The 20733-nt window shown below is 36.2% G+C and overlaps 1 protein-coding gene across 2 annotated transcripts in view; it reads left to right on the top strand.

Annotated features, from left to right (window-relative positions):
- Positions 1–20733, top strand: part of PTPN12 (protein tyrosine phosphatase non-receptor type 12) — a 110807-nt gene that overhangs the window by 26066 nt on the left and 64008 nt on the right. For both annotated transcript variants that reach the window (XM_053553893.1, XM_053553894.1), the window contains exon 2: positions 13464–13572. In XM_053553893.1, the coding sequence (XP_053409868.1) occupies positions 13464–13572 (109 nt within the window). The remainder of the gene's footprint in view (positions 1–13463; positions 13573–20733) is intronic.

The raw sequence follows: 20733 nt of genomic DNA, 5'->3' as shown, positions 1-20733 counted from the left end.
GTGACCCTGTTTTCATGGTTTTAAAGTTTGTTTTATCAATGTAACAACTTCATTGAAGCATAAAACTTTGAGTTTAGTACTTATTCAGTGTGTAAAGTATTAATATAAGGAATAGGATGCTTTTAGCCTACTAATGCTGTGAAAAACATGTTAAAGGGTCATCTCTCTTTCTTACCTTATGGTTGGAGCGAGTTGTTGTATGCAGATCTTTCTTGTTTTCTGGTATGTGCATTCACTGCTGTAGATTTTTCCCTCTAAGCAGGGCTTTTGCTGCATCCCACAAGTTTTGGTAAGTTATGTTTTCATTTAGTTCAAAATATTTTTTAAATTTTTCTTGAGTTCTTTTTTGAGCCTTGTATTATTTGTAAGAGTGTTTAATTGCCTCATATTTTTGGATTTTCTGACTTTTTGTTACAGGTTTTGAGTTTAAATCTATTGTAGTCTAAGAGTAGACAATGTATGATTTCTGTTCTTTTAAATTTGTTGAGGTGTGTTTTACAGCCCAGAATGTGGTCTATCATGGTTAATGTTTCGAGTGAGCTTGAGAAGAATATTTCTCCTGTGGTTGTCAGATGAAGTAATCCATAGATGTCCATTATAATCTTGTTGATTGATGGTGGTGTTAAGTTTAATTATGTCCTTACTGGTTATTTGCCCTCTGTATCTGTCCATTTTTGATAGAGAAGTGTTGAAATCTCCAACTATGATAGTGAATTCCAGTAATTCTACTTGGAGTTCTATCAGTTTTGCCTCACATATTTTGATGCACTCTTGTTAGACCGATACACATTAAGAATTGTTATATACACTCTGGGAGGCTAAGGCTGGTGGATTGCTTGAGCTCAGGAGTGTGAGACCCTGTCTCTAAACATAGCTGGATGTTGTGGTGGCACCTGTAGTCCCAGCTACTCAGAAAGTTGAGGCAAGAGTATCACTTGAGCCCAAGAGTTTGAGGTTGCTGTGAGCTGTGATGCCACCACACTACTGAGGGTGACAAAATGAGACTCTGTTAAAAAAAAAAAAAATTGTTTTGTTTTCTTTGAGAATTGATCCCTTTATCATTATGTATGCCCCTCTATGCTTGATAACTTTACTTGCCAGGAAGTTGTGTCTATCTGAAATTAATAATATAGCTACTCTCGGCTTGGTGCCTGTGGCTCAAGCGGCTAAGGCGCCAGCCACATACACCTGAGCTGGAGGGTTCAAATCCAGCTTGGGGCCCGCCAAACAACAATGACCACTGCAACCAAAAAATAGCCGAGCGTTGTGGCGAGCGCCTATAGTCCCAGCTACTTGGGAGGCTGAGGCGAGAGAATCACTTGGGCCCAGGAGTTGGAGGTTGCTGTGAGCTGTGATGCCATGGCACTCTACCCAGGGTGACAGCTTGAGGCTCTGTCTCAAAAAAAAAAAATAATAATAATAATATAGCTACTCTCGCTTTCTTTTTATTAGTGTTAACATGATATATCTTTCCATATCTATTTACTTTTAATATATACACGCATGTGTCTTTATATTTAAAGTGGATTTCTTATAGATAACATGTAACTGGGTCTTGTTTTTAAATCTGTACCGACAATCTCTTATTCGGTGCATTTAGATCATTGATGTTCAGAGTGATTACTGATATATTTGTATTAATATATACTGCATTTGTTACTGTTTTTTTTTTTTTAGAGACAGAGTCTCACTTTGTCACCCTTGGTAGAGTGCTGTAGCTTCACAACTCACAGCAACCTCCAGCTCTTGGGCTTAAACAATTCTCTTGCCTCAGCCTCTCATGTACCTGGGACTACAGGCGCCTGTCACAATGCCCAGCTATTTTTCTGTTGTTGTTGCGGTTTGGCCGGGGCCAAGTTCAAACTCGCCACCCTCGGTATATGGGGCTGGCGCCCTACCCACTGCACCATAGGCACCACCCTGTTAGAGTTTTTATTTGTTACCCTTGTTCTTCGTTTTTATTTTTTGTCTTTCGCTCTTTTCCTGCCTTTTGTGGTTTCAATTGAGCGTATTGTATGATCTGATTTTTCTCCCCTTTGTTAGCATGTTGGTTGTATTTCTTTACTGTTTTTGATGTTGCCCTAGTCTGTACAATATGTATTTTCAACCAATACAAGTCTATTTTTAGATAACACTAAACTACTTTATGGGTAGGGAGATTATTTTATAATGACAAAATAATCCTAATTCCTTCCTCCCATCCTTGTTATCATTACTGACATTATCTCGCTTGTACATAAGCATACACATAAAAGCATACATAGCCAAATAATACTTTTGCCATTACTATTTTCAACAACTGTTATGAGATCACTTAAAAAGAAGTAAAGTAAAAGTTTTAATTTTACCTGCATTTATTTTTTCTCTGATTCCTTTCTCTTTTTATATAGATGTGAGTTTCTAGACCTGATTTTTTTATTCTTCTCCTTCAAAAACTGATTTTAACATTTCTTTTAATATTTCTCAAAAGGCAGACCTGTGGCAACAATTTCTGTTTGAGAAAGTCTTTGCAGGTCCCTGGGTTACAAATGAAATTGGGTTCGTGAGTTTGTTCTTAAGTTGAATTTTTTTTAAGTTCGAATCAGTACATTTATCTTTTGTAATAGCCTCTGTTCATAAATGTGAGTCATACCTTAGGCAGATATTTATAACTTGTGGACTTACTATAGTAGCCTCTGTTCATAAAAGCAGGTTGTACAGAAGCCGATGTTTATTCATTTGAGGCTGCCTATATTTTTCTTTCATGGTGAGAGGTGAGAGGACCTGTGCCTCTCAGCACTTAACAAAATTGACTAACATTGGATAAAAATTGACTTCAATTTTGAAGCATACTTTTGCAGAGTTCAGAATTCTAGGTTGGTGGTTTTTTTCCTCTCAACACTTTAAATACTTCATTCCACTTTCTTAGTTGCCTAGTTTCTGAAAAGAAGTCAGATGTAAATAGGCATTCTTTCCCACAGGGTATGCTTTTGCTTGGTCTATCAAAGATCACATGATGGTATGGGGCTAGTTTCATCTCTAGGTTTTCTATTCTATTCCATAGCTTTGTGTCTCTACTTTTGTGCTAGGCCCATGCTATTTGATCACTATAGACTTGGAGTATAACCTGAAGTCTGGTAACCTCCAGATTTGTTTTTATTTCTTAGAATTGGCGTTGGTTATTCAGGTTTTTTTCTGGTTCCATATGAAATGAAGTACTGTTTTTTTCAAGTTTTTCAAAGTATGACATTGGTGCTTTAATGGGAATTGTGTTACACCTGTAGATCGCAAACTCTAAGGCCAGAATTTTGAAAATGTGAAGGTAATAGACTAATGCCTGGAATCACACGACCTCCCTAAACTCAACCAGAAAGAATTAGAACTTTTTGAACAGACCAGTATTAAGCACCGAAATTGCAACATAATAAAACAGTTCCCAACAAAGAAAGGTCTTGGACCAGATGTGTTTACATCAGAATTCTACCAAACTGGCAAAGATGAGTTTGTGCCTATATTGCAGAACCTATTCTAAAATCAGGTATTATCTCTGTTTCACAGAAGGAGTTGGGGAGGGTATGAGAAGGAAAGTACCCTCCCCAACTCCTCCTGTGAAGCAGAGATAATACCTAATTCCAAAGCCAGGAAAGGATCTAACAAAAAAGAAAACAATAGACTAAAATCATTAATGTATATCAATGCAAAAATATTCAATAAAATTCTAGCAAACAGGATACAGATACACATTTAAAAAACTGTATATCACAATCAGGTGGGCTGTTTATTAAATGGTGCTGGAAGAACTGGTTAGCCACATGTAGAAGATCAAAATTGGACCTGTACCTTTCACCACTTAACAAAAATTGACTAACATTGGCTAAAAGATTTAAATTTAAGACACAAATTGATAAAAACTCTAGAAGAAAAGGTGGGAAAAATTCTTGACAGTATCATCCGGAAAAAGATTTTATGAAGAAGATCCCATTGCCTATTGCAGCAACAGCAAAAATAAATGGGACATGATCAAGCTAAAAAGTTTCTGCACAGTTAAGGACACAACAACTAAAGTAAACAGACCACTTGTTTGCATGCTACAAATCTGAAAAAGGGCTGCTAACTTAGTATCTACAGAGAACTCTAATCAGCAAGAAAACAGCAAACAATTTCATTTATCAGTGGGCAAGAGACATGAAGAGAACTTTCTCCGAAAAGATAGACAACTGACCAACAAACATGAAAAAAATGCTCACCATCTCTAAGCACCAGAGAAATACAAATCAAAACCACTTTGAGATATCCAGTGGTGGATATGGAGAGAAGGGAACATTTTTACACTTTTGGTGGGATTGCAAACTAATACGGTGTCTATGGAAAGAAGTATGGAGAATCCTCAAAAAGCTAAAAGTAGACCTTCCATTTGATCCCACAATTCCATTACTAGGCATCTACCCAGAAGTAAAACAAACATTTCTCCATAAGGACATTTGTACTACAATGTTTATTATAGCTCATTTCACAATTGCCAAGACATGGAATTAACCCAAGTGCTCATCAACCTATGAGTGGATTAATAAACTGTGGTATATGTACACCATGAAATACTATTCAACCATAAAAAAAAGATGGAGACTTTACATCTCAAATATTAACTTGAATGGAGTTGAAGAACATTCTTCTTAGTAAAGTATCACAGCAATGGAAAAGCAGGGCCAGGCGCGGTGGCTCATGCCTGTAATCCTTGCGTTCTGGGATGCTGAGGCAGGTAGATTGCTTGAGCTCAAGAGTTTGAGGTTGCTGTGAACTGTGATGCCATGTCATTCTACCCAGGACAAGGGTGAGACTCTGTCTCAAAAAAAGAATAGAAAAGCAAGTATTCAATGTACTCAGTACTAATATGAAACCAATAGATAAACAACTATATGCCCATACAGAGAAAAACACAATTAGATTCAAGTGGGGGGATGGAAGGAGTGGGGTTGGTAAGCTCTCACCTAATGGGCACAGTGTAAGGATATAAAGCACACCTTCTGGGTGAGGGGCTCAACTACAACTTGGACTTATATAACTAACAGAAGTAATGTAACCTAATTGCATGTATCCGCGTATTAATCTGAAACTAAAAAAAAAGTCAAGTGTAATTCTTTTATTTGCGGTAAAGTGATTGTTCCCTCTGGCTTCCTTAACAATTTTTTCTTTATCTTTGATTTTTTTTTTTTTGTTAGTTTGAAAATGATATGCCTAAGTATAGATTTTATGTAGCATTTATTCTACTTAATGTTCCTGAGCTTCTTCAATCTGTGGTTTGGTTTCTGACATTAATTTAGAGGAAATTCTCAAATTATTGTTTCAAATATTTCTTCTGTTTCTTTCTCTCTTTTCCTTTTACTACTCCCATTATGTATGCAACTGCACCTTTTGCAGTTGTCCCACCAGTTATTGGATATTCTGTTCTGGCTTCCCTGCCACCAACCTCTTGTTTCTAACGAGATTTTCTTTCTCAAACTCAGAATCTTTACTCAGCCATGTCCATTCTACCAAGCTCAAAGGCAAATAAGTTTTATTTCTATGACAGTGTTTTGATTTATGTCTAGCATTTCTTTTTGGTTATTTGTTAGAATTTCTTTCTCTCTGCTTACATTGCCCATGTAATTCTTCCATACAATCGACTATGTCCGTTAGAGTTCTTAGCATATTAATCATAGATGTTTAAGATTCCTAGTCGGATAATTTCAATATCCCTGCCATATGAGAGTCTGGTTCTGATGCTTGCTGTGTCTGTCTTTTTTGCCTTTTAATATGTCTTACCAGTTTTTCCTGATAGACATGATGAACTAGGTAAAAAGAACTATTGTAAACAGACCTTTAGAAATGTGATGGTAGACTGTGCGTGTGTGCAGGGGAAGAGTAATATTCTGTAGTCCTAAGATTAAGTCTCAGTCTTTCAGTGAACCCATACCTCCAGACTGAACTTCTCTCTTGTTTCTTAGCCCCTTACCCAGCCCAGGATGGCTTGAATGACCTGTAGTTGTTACCTTCTGTCAGGTCAGTAAGGGTCTGCTAAAACCCCAGCAGGTTAAACTTTGTTTAGACAGTTTCTCCTTAGGGCAAGACCTTGTTAAAAATGCTGCCTGAAGCCTCTTTTATAAAGGCCCTAATATCATTAACCAGCGAGGAGCCTTCATGGCCTAATCACCCCTTAAATGCCCTACTTCTTAAAACTTATTACATTGGCAACACTTGAATTTTGGAGGGGACGTAGTCAAATCAGAACAGACGTCTACCATATCTAGATAAATTTTTTTATTTAATAGATACTTAATCTAGAGGGGGTCAGTATGGCATTATAGACTAGTGGAATACTATTTAGGGGTAAAGCTTGACCTCAAAAAAATTGAAAAATCTGTAATACAAAAGGTAGTGCAAAAGCAATAGACTTTAAAATGTTAAAATGAAAATTTTAAACTTAACAGATGGAAAATTATTATCCAAAATACATGAGTTGCTTTTGTATATCAATAAAAAGGATACTCCAGTAGAAACATGGGCATATGGTACGATACTTAACAGAAGAAAAATGTGAATAATTGGTGAATATAGGGGGGGGAAATCAGCCTTTCCAATAATCTGAGAATTTGAAATTAACCAGCATTAACTTCTGGGAAGGATCCACTGGATTTGGTAAGATTAAAAAAATGATAATGGCAACATTCAGAAATTGAGAATAGAGGTGTTGGCAAGGATAAGAAAAATGGCTGTTTCTAGATCCTGGTAATAGAAGAGTAAACTGATAAAGCCTATTTTGGAAGGCAGTTTGCCCACTTCTATAGAATTTATAATTAATACACATACTCATTGATCCAGCATGTTAATTTCTAGAACTCTTTCCTTAAAATATTTGCATATATGTGTAAAATAGTGTGTTATTTGCAGCAATCTTTGTGAAATAATCTAAAGTATTAATAAGGAAGCTTCATGTGGTTGGCTACCTAAAAGAAAGGGATGTGGAGGAGAGAGAGGTTTTACTTTTTGTACTTGTATGCAGAAAATAGTTAGCAGGCCTGAGACTTCTATCCTTAGAAAATTCTGATTATAGGGTTGGCCCTTGGCTGGTGTCTGGGAACTTGGATATTTGGGAGACTTCCCATCACCCCTTGATAAGAATGGTTCATTGTGCCCAAATTGTTTGGTTTATGTTGAACACTTACTTCTTTCTGGGAGTCTGTAATTTGGCTTGTGCTAAGCAGAGAGTGCTTATGTGAAAAGTAAAAGCCCTAAGCATTGTGTCGTTAATGAACTTCTCTGGTGGATTTCACATGTTGTCATATCTTGCTGCACGAATTAAGTGGATCTTGTGTGACTTCATTGGGGGAGGACTCTTGAAGGCTTTGCCTAGTTTCTTCTTAACTTTGCCTGATGTGCCTTTCCCCTTGTTGTTTTCACTTGGTATCTGTTAGCTATAATAAATCATGTGAGTATGATTATCAGAGTGATATGTTGAATCATTCTGGACATGTTGATGAGTTTTTTTTTACAAGTGTGTATTGTCTTACCCCTTTATTTTGCACATTTTTCCTGATGGTAAATGATTAAAAGCTTTCCTTGGGCTCAGTGCCTGTGGCTCAAGCAGCTAAGGTGCCAGCCACAAACACCAAAGCTGGCAGGTTCAAATCCACCCCGGGCCCACCAAACAACGACAGCTGCAACCAAAAAATAGGTGTTGTGGTACCAGCTACTTGGGAGGCTGAGACAAGAGAATCGCTTAAGCCCAGGATTTGGAAGTTGCTGTGAGCTGTGATGCCACAGCACTCTACCCAGGGCAACAGCTTGAGGCTCTGTCTCAAAAAAAAAAAAAAAAACTTTTCTTGGTGACATTGTAGGTAATATAATAAAGAAGTGAATAAAAAACTGTCTGCAGGTATGTTATTCGTCATTAATATGAAGTATATGATTTCAAACCAAAAGTTTATTATATCTCAAACAAGAAGCAGTACAATTAAAGTATGAGCCTGAACTATTGACACAGTTTTGCCATCTTAACAGTAACTCGTGTATGCCAACAGTGAAGAAGCCTAAAAAGCAAGTGGTAATGTGATCACAAAAGATCACAAGCGTTTTCCACAGCTTGTTGAGAATTGAGTATGTTTCCTCCTAAGAAGTGGTCCAAAGCCTAAAAAAAGTGATAGCCACTTGATGCAAGGTCTGGTGAATACAGTGGATGACAAGAGAGTTTCCAAGTCCAACTTTTGTAGTTTGAGTAGTGTTGTGTGTGGGACAGCATTGTCTTGTGTGTGGGACAACATTGTCTTATAAAAGGATTGGCCTGTCTCTATTGACCAATCTTTATTGCATAACGCAAGCATCCTCCTGATTCTGTCCAATTTGTTGCAGTAGACATTTGCTGTAAAAGATTGACCAGGTTTCATGAAGCTGTAGTGGATACCACTGCTGTCTACCAGACAGACACCATTAACTTTTTTTGATGAATATTCTGTTTGGGATTGTGTTTTGGCACTTCACCTTTATCTAGCCATTGTGCCAAATGCTTGCAATTGTCAAAAAGAATCCGTTTTTCGTCAAATATAACAATATGGTGTAGAAATGGTTTTACCTTTGCATCTTGACATCAAAGAAAGGCAAACTTTGAGATGCTTTCTCTTCTGACCCTCATATAGAACCCATCTATCCAGATGGAATAGTAACATCAGATCTTACTGCTAATTCACATGTATGTTGAGATGGATTCACTTCCACTATAGCTTTCAGCTTATCATTATCCATCATGGTCTCAAGTCACCCAGGTGGCTCACTTTCAACATTAAAATCACCAGAATAGGGTGGCGCCTGGGGCTCAGTCGGTAAGGCGACGGCTCCATATACCAAGGGTGGCGGGTTCAAACCTGGCCCCGGCCAAACTGCAACCAAAAAATAGCCGGGCGTTGTGGCGGGCGCCTGTAGTCCCAGCTGCTCGGGAGGCTGAGGCAAGAGAATCGCTTAAGCCCAGGAGTTGGAGGTTGCTGTGAGCTGTGTGAGGCCACAGCACTCTACAGAGGGCCATAAAGTGAGACTCTGTCTCTACAAAAAAAAAAATCACCAGAATAGAACTTCTCAAACCATTGATATACCATTGATATACTATGCCATTCATTAGCCACATCCTTTCCATACACTTCATTGCTATTTTGAGCTATCTGCCCAGTGTTGGTTGCACAATGGAATTCATATTCAGAAATAACATGAATTTATTACATATCCATGGTTTCACAAAAATTGTTCTAAAATTTTTTTGAAAGCTAATCATAAGCCCAAACATGTGTTTGAAAGAATGAGGATATATCTTCACAATTTAAAAAAAGTGTCAAAGTGAAGTATCAGAGATATCAACTATCAAACTTACTACTTAAGGAAAGTGGATGTTTCTTACTTAATAACCTAATATTTATGACAAGGAGATATTACTTAGATAAATAATTTTTTAAATTGCCCTTCATTTTTTGATGTTTCAAAAAAAATGAGTATGTCAGTATGATAGTAAACCACAAAGATTTTAAATTATATTTTAAGTTTATACTCTCCAGTTACATACAAACTATATTATCTCAACTTAATGAACCGAGTGAGTTATAATATAATAATAGAGTGCCAATTCACTGACTGTGTCACGTTCTGAATATGGTTATCAATGTCTGTTATGTCTGAAAGCCTGTCATGCTTTATTGAATATACATATGGAAGATAGTAAGCACTGTGGGGGAATAAAAAGAAATGCAAGAAATTATATCTGTCAGGTAGTGAGTTATAATCTTGGGCTGTGGCAGAAGTGGTAGTGATAGGATAAAATGAGTAAACAAATGCTGGATATAAAAGGCAGGAATGATAAATACTACATGACTAGGATATACTTTAGGAATGTGTGCCACATGATTATAGCATAGGATAGGTTAGGTGAAATTGATGTGAAATCAGTCATGAAAGTGATAATTGAATATGAATCTTTCTTTTTGTTATAAATATCTGAATTTAGTATGTCAGTGAACTGAAAAAATTAATCATAATTTCATGAGTAGAGCTGAGCTCTCCAATATTATATAAGTATTGTGTGTCCTGGTAATCTGAGTTACTTTAATGGGACTTAAAGTAAGTAGCTATTCTTCCTTCCTGTACTAGGTAGGACATATTAATTTTTGTGCAAACAATTACAAAGGGTTCCTTTTCTTTTTCTTTTTTTAAAAATTTTTAATTGTGGTAAAATACACATAACATAAAACTTAACATCTAAGCCATTTTTCTTTCTTTCTTTCTTTTTTTTTTTTTTTTTGAGACAGAGCCTCAAAAAGCTCTTACCCTGGGTAGAGTACTGTGGCATCACAGCTCACAGCAACTTCCCACTCCTGGGCTCAAGTGATTCTCCTGCCTCTGCTTCCAACCTCCAACTCCTGGGCTCAAGTGATTCTCCTGCCTCTGTTTCCCAAGTAGCTGGGACTACAGGCGCCTGCCACAACGCCCCGCTATTTTTTGGTTGCAGCTGTCATTGTTGTTTGGTGGGCCCGGGCTGGATTTGAACCCACCAGCTCAGGTGTATATGGTTGGCACCATAGCCGCTTGAGCCATAGGCACCGTGCCATCGAAGCCATTTTTAAATATCATGCTTTCTGTCTATATGGATTTGCTTTTTCTAGATGCCTCATATAAGTGGAATTTTATAATATAGTAGAACTTCTGTAAGTTGACCACCCAAGGGACTGTAACAACCTGGTCAACATAAGGAACTAGGTCTACTGTACTGATACATGTGGTGCATTTCAAGTCTGTAAAAACTAGGTCACCTTAAGGAGATGGTCGTTGCATGGAAGTGGTAAGCTGTGGAGGTTCTGCAGTATTTGTCTTTTTGTGACTGGCTTATTTTCAATTAACTTGATGTCCTCAAGGTTCAACCATGTTGTAATGTGTATCAAGCCTTCTATCCTTTTTAAGGGTTAAATCATGTTCCGTTATATGTATATGCTGCATTTTGTTTATCCATTGATGGACACTTAGGTTGCTTCTACCTTTTTTGGCTATTGTAAAAAATCCTGCTATGAATGAATATGTTGTACAAATATCTTTTCAAGACCCTACTTTCAGTTCTTCAGGATATATACTGAAAAGTGGAATTGCTAGATAATATGATAATTCTATTTTCATTTTTTGAGGAAACAATATGGCTGCACCATTTTACATTATCACCAACAGTGCATTAGGGTTGTAGTTTCTCCATTTACTTTTCTTTACATTCAATTTTTTGAACAGGCAATACATTTATATAATCCAAAAGGTATGAAAAGATATAACATCTTCTCATCTGATTTCCAAAGACACACCACTGTAACGAGTTTCTCTTTTGGAGATATTTTATGCATATGTACAAGCAAGTACAGATTCTCTTTTAATTAATTAATTAAATAAATTCTCTTTAATTCTCTGTTTAAGTCTCTTTAACACCAATAATAGTGTGTTACATACACTATTGTGTTCCTTGCTTTTTGCATTTAATACATATTTTCAAGATACTGCCATCTCACTATATAAAGAGCTTCCTCATTTGTTTTTCAGCTATATCATATTTGATTGTATGAATAATATAAATCTATTTAGCTGATTCTGTGTTAATAGACTTTTTGACTGTTGGCAGTCTTTTGCTATTCGCAATACTATAATAACTGTATGCATGCATGTTTACACATGTGTGCCATGTTAACTGGAGGACAGATTGTAGAAGTCTAGTAAAATTTAACTTTTTCATCATTTTATTTTTGCTATTTGTAATGCTGATATTTAAGCAGCTAAGAATGTTTTTATGTCTATATTTTAAAAAATTATTTATTTAAAATAAATAATGTGAAATAATTTTACAGAAGGCATTTATTTACACATAGAATAGTAAACCTTTTGCTTCTCTTTGAAAAACGAAATTTTGTCATCACAATTTTAAGGGCCTAAAAGAGGAATACGCTTTTTTTTTTTTTTTAAGATGAAAATGAGTAGAATCTTCTTCTGTATTGGCATAGCCAAAGTAAAGTTCTCACTTTTACGATACTACTTCCTGTAGTAATAGATTTATCAAAATATATACATGTGTTGGGAAGAAAAATGTCCTAAAAAGTAAGTGGATTGTTGGTGAGGGTATGCAGAAATTCGAACTTCAGTGAAGTGTAGTTGGAAAGGAATACTAGCACAACCCCGAAGGAGAGTAACTTGGTAATTACAAATGGATGTAACATCTTAACCCAGGAATTGTATATATCCCAATACATGTATATATTTTGATAAATCTATTACTACAGGAAGTAGTGTCGGAAAAGTGAAAACTTTGGCTTTATGCCAATATAGAACTAGATTCTACTCCTTTTCATCTTAAAAAACGTATCTTTTTAAAGGCCTCTTAAAATTGTGATGATAAAATTTAGTAGTTTTTCAAAGAAAAGCAAAAGGTTTACTATTCTATATGTAAATAAATGCCTTTTGTTGTTAAATTTCAGATTATTTATGTTAAAGTATATCATAACAAGAATAAGGCAAGAATCTTGTATTAGAGTTCTTGTCTGATTTTTAAAAATATAGACAAAACATTCTTAGCTGCTTAAATATCAGCATTACGAGTAGCAAAAATAAAATGATGAAAAAGTTAAATTTTACCAGACTTTTTTCATTTCATTTGTATTTAATAATCTGTTGAATAGTAACATCAGAATGCTTTAAATATGGCTTGAAGACTGAAAGAAAGTGGGTTCCTTTGAAACTAAATTTCAGCAGTGTAGTCGAGTAGAATTTAAACAATTCACAATGCCGACTTTGAGTACTTCTGAAAGCAGGAAGTGTATTACTGATACACAGAAATATTCCAGCCCAAATAACATCCCTACTGCCATATGTGGTAAGAATTTGTCAGTAACCCACAAACCGCTTCTGTAATGCAGTGAATAAGCAGAATTGGTCTTTGTTGGACATTTCCAATTTGATAGGAAAGAACTTTGTTTTGCAGTGTCTTATAAGTAATTATTAGCTTATGTCTTGAAGAGAGCCTGGCACATCGTGGGTGCTCATGGTTTATGGAAAGAAGGAATAAAGAAACCTGTACATAATTCTTTTAGACATGATTTTAACTTAGTCATTGGGACCCTTAAATGCAGAAATTACTTGAGTAGATTAAGGACTGAGTTAAATATTCTGACTCAGCTTATTAATGATACCTTTAAATACTTTTTTATTCTAGCCGCCCTCTTCACTGCTTATTTGAAATAAATACTAGTCAGATGTTTGCACTTAAGCTAAAAAAGAAATTATTCTTGGAGGTCAATTATAAAGGGATGGGGAAATAAAAGCTTAGAGAAACAGGAAAATGAATTGTGAGGACTTGGGGTCAGCAAAATTCAGTGACAACTTTGTAAATCATTAAAATTTTGAAAATATCAATGTTTCTCTAAACTTTAATTTTTTTTTTGTATTTTAAGCGATTAAGAAGATTGTCTACTAAATATAGAACAGAAAAGATATATCCCACAGCCACTGGAGAAAAAGAAGAAAATGTTAAAAAGAACAGATATAAGGACATACTGCCATGTAAGTTTGAAATGACCTTGATAGAACAAACAGAAATGCTAATTAGCCTTTTGTAACCTAACTGGCTTTATTCTTCCTGAGTTTGATTGTTAAGGAGGTAGTAATTAACTTCTCTCTTAAAGTAGCCTACAAGATAAATAATCTGTAGCTGTTCTTCTTGGTTTTCCTCCTGATAGTAATTTCTGTTGTTTATTTTCCTTTAAGCATCACAATTGTTCTAATACTAAATTACTTTTAAATGCCAAAAATCTAAGAATCTCTTTTGTGAACCTCTGTTCAAATAAGTTATTTCATAAAAATAATACAGACAATTGAATGGATTTTATAAACTGCTAAAAATATTGATTTATCTGTTATCTCATCAGAATTTGAATTGATTGATTATGCATGGTAAAAATAAACTTTAAGATGATCCAGACACCTATATATGTACTATTCTCACCATTCCGAATATGTATATCTGAGCATATCTTAGACCATGGGTGTCCAATCCTGAGCCCATGCGCCACATGCTGCCCAGGATGGCTATAAATTCAGACCAACACAAATCATAAATTTACTTAAAATATTAAGAGTTTTGGGCGGCGCCTGTGGCTCAGTCTGTAGGGCGCCGGCCTCATATACCGAGGGTGACGGGTTCAAACCCGGCCCCGGCCAAACTGCAACCAGAAAATAGCCGGGCGTTGTGGCGGGCACCTGTAGTCCCAGCTACTTGGGAGGCTGAGGCAAGAGAATCACTGAAGTCCAGGAGTTGGAGGTTGCTGTGAGCTGTGTGAGGCCACGGCACTCTACTGAGGGTCATAAAGTGAGACTCTGTCTCTACAAAAAAAAATATTAAGAGTTTTTTTTTTTTTTTTTTTTTGGTGGAACTCAGTTGTGCTGTTCTCCAGTGAGAGCTTTGTAGACTACCATATCATGTTGAAATGTCACATAAAATAAACATACGTACACCCTCAATATTTGTACCCTTGCATGGCTTCAGTTTTATGGCAGTGTGCCGCTTCCAGTGTGTTATCTTGCAAGTGCAGAAATCAAATTGATGCCATAGGATGTTACATGTGCTCATGGTGATTTGACGAGGCAGCAATCATCAATAATATTTCAACCTACCATTGCAACGTTAGGCGTTTGATGTTATTTAGAAGTCAGGTAAGCATTCTTAGTTGATTATTAAGGGTACTTCCACACCTCAGCAGTGCCTCACACATCACTTACACTTTACAATTGGCCCTCCACCTCACCCTGCATTGGCTGCCAACATGTAGAAGGGCACAAACCTTGCTTTCTATTTTCCTGTCAGTTAATCTTCATAATAAAAGTGAATATAGTCTCTTTTATCTATGACTACTTTTTAATTGCAGTATGGCTTCTGCAACATCTCAAAAGAAAACAGAACCCCAAAAAGAAAAATTATAGTTGAAGGAAGATTGTCCAAAGAAAAGTGGACAGATGACTACTTTTTTGTCGGACAAATATTAAGACAGTATGCTTAATTTGTAGTGAATTTGTGGGAATTTTCAGACTAATTTCAAGAGGCATTATATGCAAAAACATGCTGCCCAATTCACTGTGTATGAAGGATTGTGTCGTAAGGACCAAATAGCAAAACTGAAAAACATCTGTCTTCTGAACAATAATTTTTTTTTTAAGTTACGACTTAGTGATATTCCATTGTAAAAGCTAGATATATGGTAGCATATTTAGTAGTAAAAATATAAAAATAATTTACTGATGGTTAATTTATTAAGCAGTGTATGGAAAGTATGGCAGATATAATTTGCCCTGAATAAAAGGTGGATATTTCTAAAATCAGTTTGTATTACTAGACTATAGCCAGGCAGATTGAAAATATTGAAAAATGTATTGAAAGATACTTAGAGAGTAAAGCTGCTAATTTTAAATTTTGTGTTTTAGTGATGGATAACAGCACTAATACTACAAATATGGCTCAGCTTGCCTTTTTTTTTTTTTTTTTGAGGCAGAGTCTATGTCCCCCTCAGTAGAGTCACAGCACACAACAACCTCAAACTCTTGGGTTTAAGCAGTTCTCTTGCCTCAGCCTCCCAAGTAACTGGGATTACAGGCGCCTGCCACAATGCCCGACTATTTTTTGTTATAGTTGTTAAGCAGACCCGTGCCAGGTTCAAACCTGACAGCCCCAGTGTTATGTGACCAGTGCCCTAACCATTGAGCTATGGGCGCCGAGCCAGCAGTTTGTCATTTTTATTAGACATAATGATAATGAATGTAATGTCAATGAAGAAATGGCGTCTTTAGTGCCATTAAAAGACACAGCTAAATCAAGAAATTTATGCAAAGCAGAAAAAAATATGTTAAAACTATTTTCTTTGTCCATTTTCAACATATCTGGTATAGTTACTGTGGTGCCCCAGGGATGATAGGTAAAAGAGAGGGACTTATAAAATTAATAGAAGAGAATGCAATTGCTGCCCTAAACTCACATTTGATGAAGTATCATTGCATAGTACTAATTTATGTGCAGAAACTAAAAATGGATAATGTCATGCAAGTTGTCCTCAAGACTGTGAATTTCATAAGGGCCAAGAGATTGAATCATTGCCAATTCCAGGAATTCCTTAAAGGTATTGATGTTGACTATGGTGACATCATTTACTTTTGGGGAGTAAGATGGCTAAGTTAAGGTCAAATGTTGAAAATATTTTATAATTTGAGACGTATTATCAAGTTGTTTGTGATAGGAGAAACCAAATTTGTGCCGGAAGTTGATGGTGGAAACTGGTACAGTATTATTGTTTTTAGTAGATTTAATCAGTCATTGAAATGAGTTAAACATAGCTCTTTAAGGTAAAAACCAATTTATCAATATAACATTTCAAACTGTAACAGCCTTCCAAATGAAACTCAAATTATGGCAACCTCAAATGAAGGCAAACAATTTTGTACATTTTGACATATTGGCTAAACACTGTCCTGCGAACAGTGAAAAATATGCACCCTTGCTTTTCATTTGATATAAGGACTTGAAAACGATTTCAAGATTTCTGAGAAAATAACATTTAGGTGCATTTGCAATTCCATTTACAATTGACATAAATATGTTACCTGCCAATTTTCAAATGCAATGCATAGATCTGCAATCTGACATAACTTATATCTCTTTACTGAACTTTAATAGGTCCCGTCTTCTAAGAGACCAGTACCCCTTGATTCACAATCATACCTTATTCATGTCATTGCTTTTTGTCAGCACTGACATTTGTGAGCAACTATTTTTAATAAATGATGCACATTAAGAGTAAAATTAGAACCAAATATCTGATGAACACCTTGAGAACTCCCTTAGAATTGCATATACTTCCGTCCAACCAGATACTGATGCATTAGCTTCTTTTTTTTTTTTTTTCTTTCTTATTAAATCATAACTGTGAGGCTGGGCATGGTGGATCATGCCTGTAGTCGTAGCACTCTGGAAGGCTGAGGTGGACGGGTTGCCTGAGCTCACAGGTTCAAGACCAGCCTGAGACAGAGCAAGACCCCACCTCTAAAAAATAGCCAGGCATTGTGGTAGGCCCCTGTAGTCCCAGCTACTTGGGAGGGTGAGGCAAGAGAATCACTTGAGCCTAAGAGCTCTAGGTTGCTATGAACTATGAAGCCATGGCACTCTACCAAGGGCGACAAACTGAAATTCTGTCTCAAAAAAAAAAAATCATAACTATACATTAATGCGTTATGGGGTACAGTGTACTGAATTGATATACAGTGTGGAAATTTACATCAAACTGATTAACATAACCATCACCTCACTTATTTGTTGTGATAAGACATATTCTACTCTTAATAGTTTAGAAATGTACCATTGCATTGTGCACATTAGGTGAGATTCTACCAAATACCCTCTCTCCTCCAGACCTGTTCCCTCTTCTCCCCTCTCCCTACTCTTCCCTCATTCTTTCTGGACTATAGTTGTGTTTTACCATTCATATGAATGTGTAGATGATTATATATTGGTTTCATAATAGTATTGAGTACATTAGGATACTTTTTCTTCCATTCTTGAGATACTTTACTAAAAAGAATATATGTTCCAGCACCATCCAGGTAAACATAAAAGATGTAAAATCTCCATCTTTTTATGGCTGCATAGTATTCCCATGGTATACATTTACCACAATTTGTTAATCCATTCATGGGTCGATGGGCACTTGGGCTGCTTCCAACAACTGTGTTGTTGATTCCAATCAACAAAAATTGATTCTCACTGGATAAAAGATTTAAATTTAAGACATGAAGCTATAAAAATACTAGAAGAGAGTACAGGGAAAACACTTGAAGAAATTAGCCTGGGAAAATACTTTATGAAGAGGACTCCCCCCCCCCCCCCCAGCAATTAAAGCAACACCAAAAATATATTACTGGGATCTAATGAAATGAAAAAGCTTCCGCACAGCCAAGAGCACAGTAAGTAAAGCAAACAGACAGCCTTCAGAATGGGAGATGGTATTTGCAGGTTATGTTTCTGACAAAAGTGATAACTAGAATCCACAGAGATTTCAAACTAATCAATAAGAAAAGAATAAAAAGCCCATTTCTTTGAGGGCAAGAGATGCATTAGCTTCTTAAATATAGTGTCAAGTACCCCACTAGTTTTATGTTGCCCTCATTTCTTTCCCTTTTACAATAAAAAAGGCCAAAAAAACCCACATTTTATTACTGAGACATGTACATTGCCTATATAGTGATTGCAAACCTGCTTGATGGTTTACAAAAACTCTCCAACTGGGCTGCTGCATAATAAGGATTATTATGTGAGAACATTTTTGCTTATCTGTGTTGGCAGGCATCACGAAAATTATGCATGGAACTTTTTTTTTTGGCTCATCACCTTTAGTGTTTATGTATTTAATGTGTGGCCCAAGACAACTCTTTTTACAATGTGGCCCAGAGAAACCAAAAGGTTAGACACCCCTGTCTTAGATTAATACAGCATTATATAATAATATATCCTTAGATTCATTTTTCTGACAAAATAAGTTTAAAAGTGTGCATAAATGTATCCCTATTGTATAAAATAAAAATTTTTTCCTCATACCAGCTATGTCTTAAAGCTGTCAGTAGTCTTTCCTCAGGTATCAGGAAAAATCTAAATTTGATGGTATTGTTTCCTCAACTCTCATTCATTCTTAAAGCTTGTTCACTCTAAAATGTTGATAAAGTTCCCAGTGACTTTTAAATTGCTAGATTCAGTTGTCTTTTTTCATTGTTTATTCTTTTCTATTACTTATTTTGATAACATTGACCAGTCCCTATTTTTGCAGTTTTCTTCCTCCATGATAACCCTTTTTCCGATTACCTCCTCCTTCTCTCTCTACCTCACTGACTTCTTCCTCATCTTTTTGTTATTATTCTCAGCTCAGCTATGGGATATATAGATGGTCAGTGTTGACAGCCTTAACAAATGGCAACATAGCATAATGGTAAGGAGTTCTGATTCTGGAACTTCAAATCCTGACTCCCCTCTTTCTAGCTATGAGACCTTGGACTTAACATCTCTGTACCTTGTTTTTTTTACCTGTGAAATGGAGATAATAATAATGCTTTCAGGATTATTTTCAGCATTAGATAGGTTAATATAAAATGCTTAGAATTGAACCTAGCACATAGTAACTACTCCTTTAGCTTTTACAAAATAAGGTTCATTTTCCTTACCTTTTGTCGTAGTCCATTCGTGCTGCTATTACAAAAAATATCATCATAAACTGGGTGACTTATAAAGAACGAAAATTTAGTTCTTAAAGTTCTAAAGACTGGAAATTATAAGATTAAGGCACTAGCAGATTTAGCATCTGGTGAGGGCCTGCTCTCTGTTTCATCGATGGTGCTGCCTTACTGTATCTTTTCATGGTGGGGGTGGGGGGCAAATGAGTTCTCTCAGGCTTCTTAACTAAGACCACTAATTCCATTCCCAACCTCTTAATACTATTACATTGGGGAGTAGGTTTCAACATAACGAATTTGGGGGAGACACAAATATTCAGACCATAGCACCAGTCCACCTCAGAATAGGAGATGGCATGGGTTTCTGGACACTTTGTACTAAGCAGAATAATCTTTTTTTTTTTTTTTGAGAGTTTCATTATGTCACCCTCGGTAGTGTGCTGTGGCGTAACAGCTCACAGCAACCTCCAACTCTTGGGCTTAAGCGATTCCCTATCCTCTCCCTCCCAAGTAGCTGGGACTACAGGCACCCACCACAACGCCCAGCTATTTTTGTTGTTGTTGTTGTAGTCATTGTTGTTTAGCAGGTCCAGGCCAGGTTCGAAACTGCCAGCCCTGGTGTATGTGGCCAGTGCCCTAAGCCTAAGCACCGAGCCTAAGCAGAATAATCTTGAGATAATCTTAGAATTCTCTAGAATAATTTATACACTCAGAGAGAGAGTCTTTCCACTTTCTTTTTCTGTCTTCTAGGGAAATAAATTTTAAACAGCTTCAGGTTTTTTTTTTCATGTGTTTCATTCATTCCATTCATTTTACAGAAAGCTTTCATCATTTTCTATATGCTTGCAATGCAACAAAACACAATCTAGCAAAAATCCGTGCTTGTTTGGATCTTATATTTTGGTCGAGGTGATAGGCAGATAAAATGCAAATTAACATATATGGTCTGACGTGGTGATTAGTGCTATTGAGCATAATATAGTTGGAATGAGGGGCAGAGAGAAACAAGGGAAAAATAGGGGGGAAGCTTTATCATTTTGGTTAGGGATAGAGGGGAAAGGTTAGTGATATAAGACTTTATTTTTTATCTGAAAAAATAAAAGCCCCGATTTATATTATTTGCTAATTTCTGTGATAAACTATTTGTTGTAATTATTACAACAAAACTATGAGGTTGGTTTTTATAGATGTGAAACTGAGACACAGCGAAGTTAAATAACTTGTTACAAGCATATGGAATGGGATGAGGATGTAAACTTAAGCTGTATATATCTAAGTGTTGGTTCTCACTATGGTGATTTTGCCCCTCAAGGTACATTTGAAAATGTCTGGAGATATTTTGGTTGTCACAACTGGAATTTGGGAATGAGCAGGCTACTAATGGCATCAAATGGGTAGAGGTCAGGGATGCTGCTGCACTGTCTACAATACACAGGATACATCCTCCCCCCAAACAAAGAATTA

Source organism: Nycticebus coucang, chromosome 11 (assembly GCF_027406575.1).
Source record: "Nycticebus coucang isolate mNycCou1 chromosome 11, mNycCou1.pri, whole genome shotgun sequence".
NCBI classification, from domain to species: Eukaryota; Metazoa; Chordata; class Mammalia; order Primates; family Lorisidae; genus Nycticebus; species Nycticebus coucang.
This window is presented reverse-complemented; position numbering and strand designations above follow the sequence as displayed.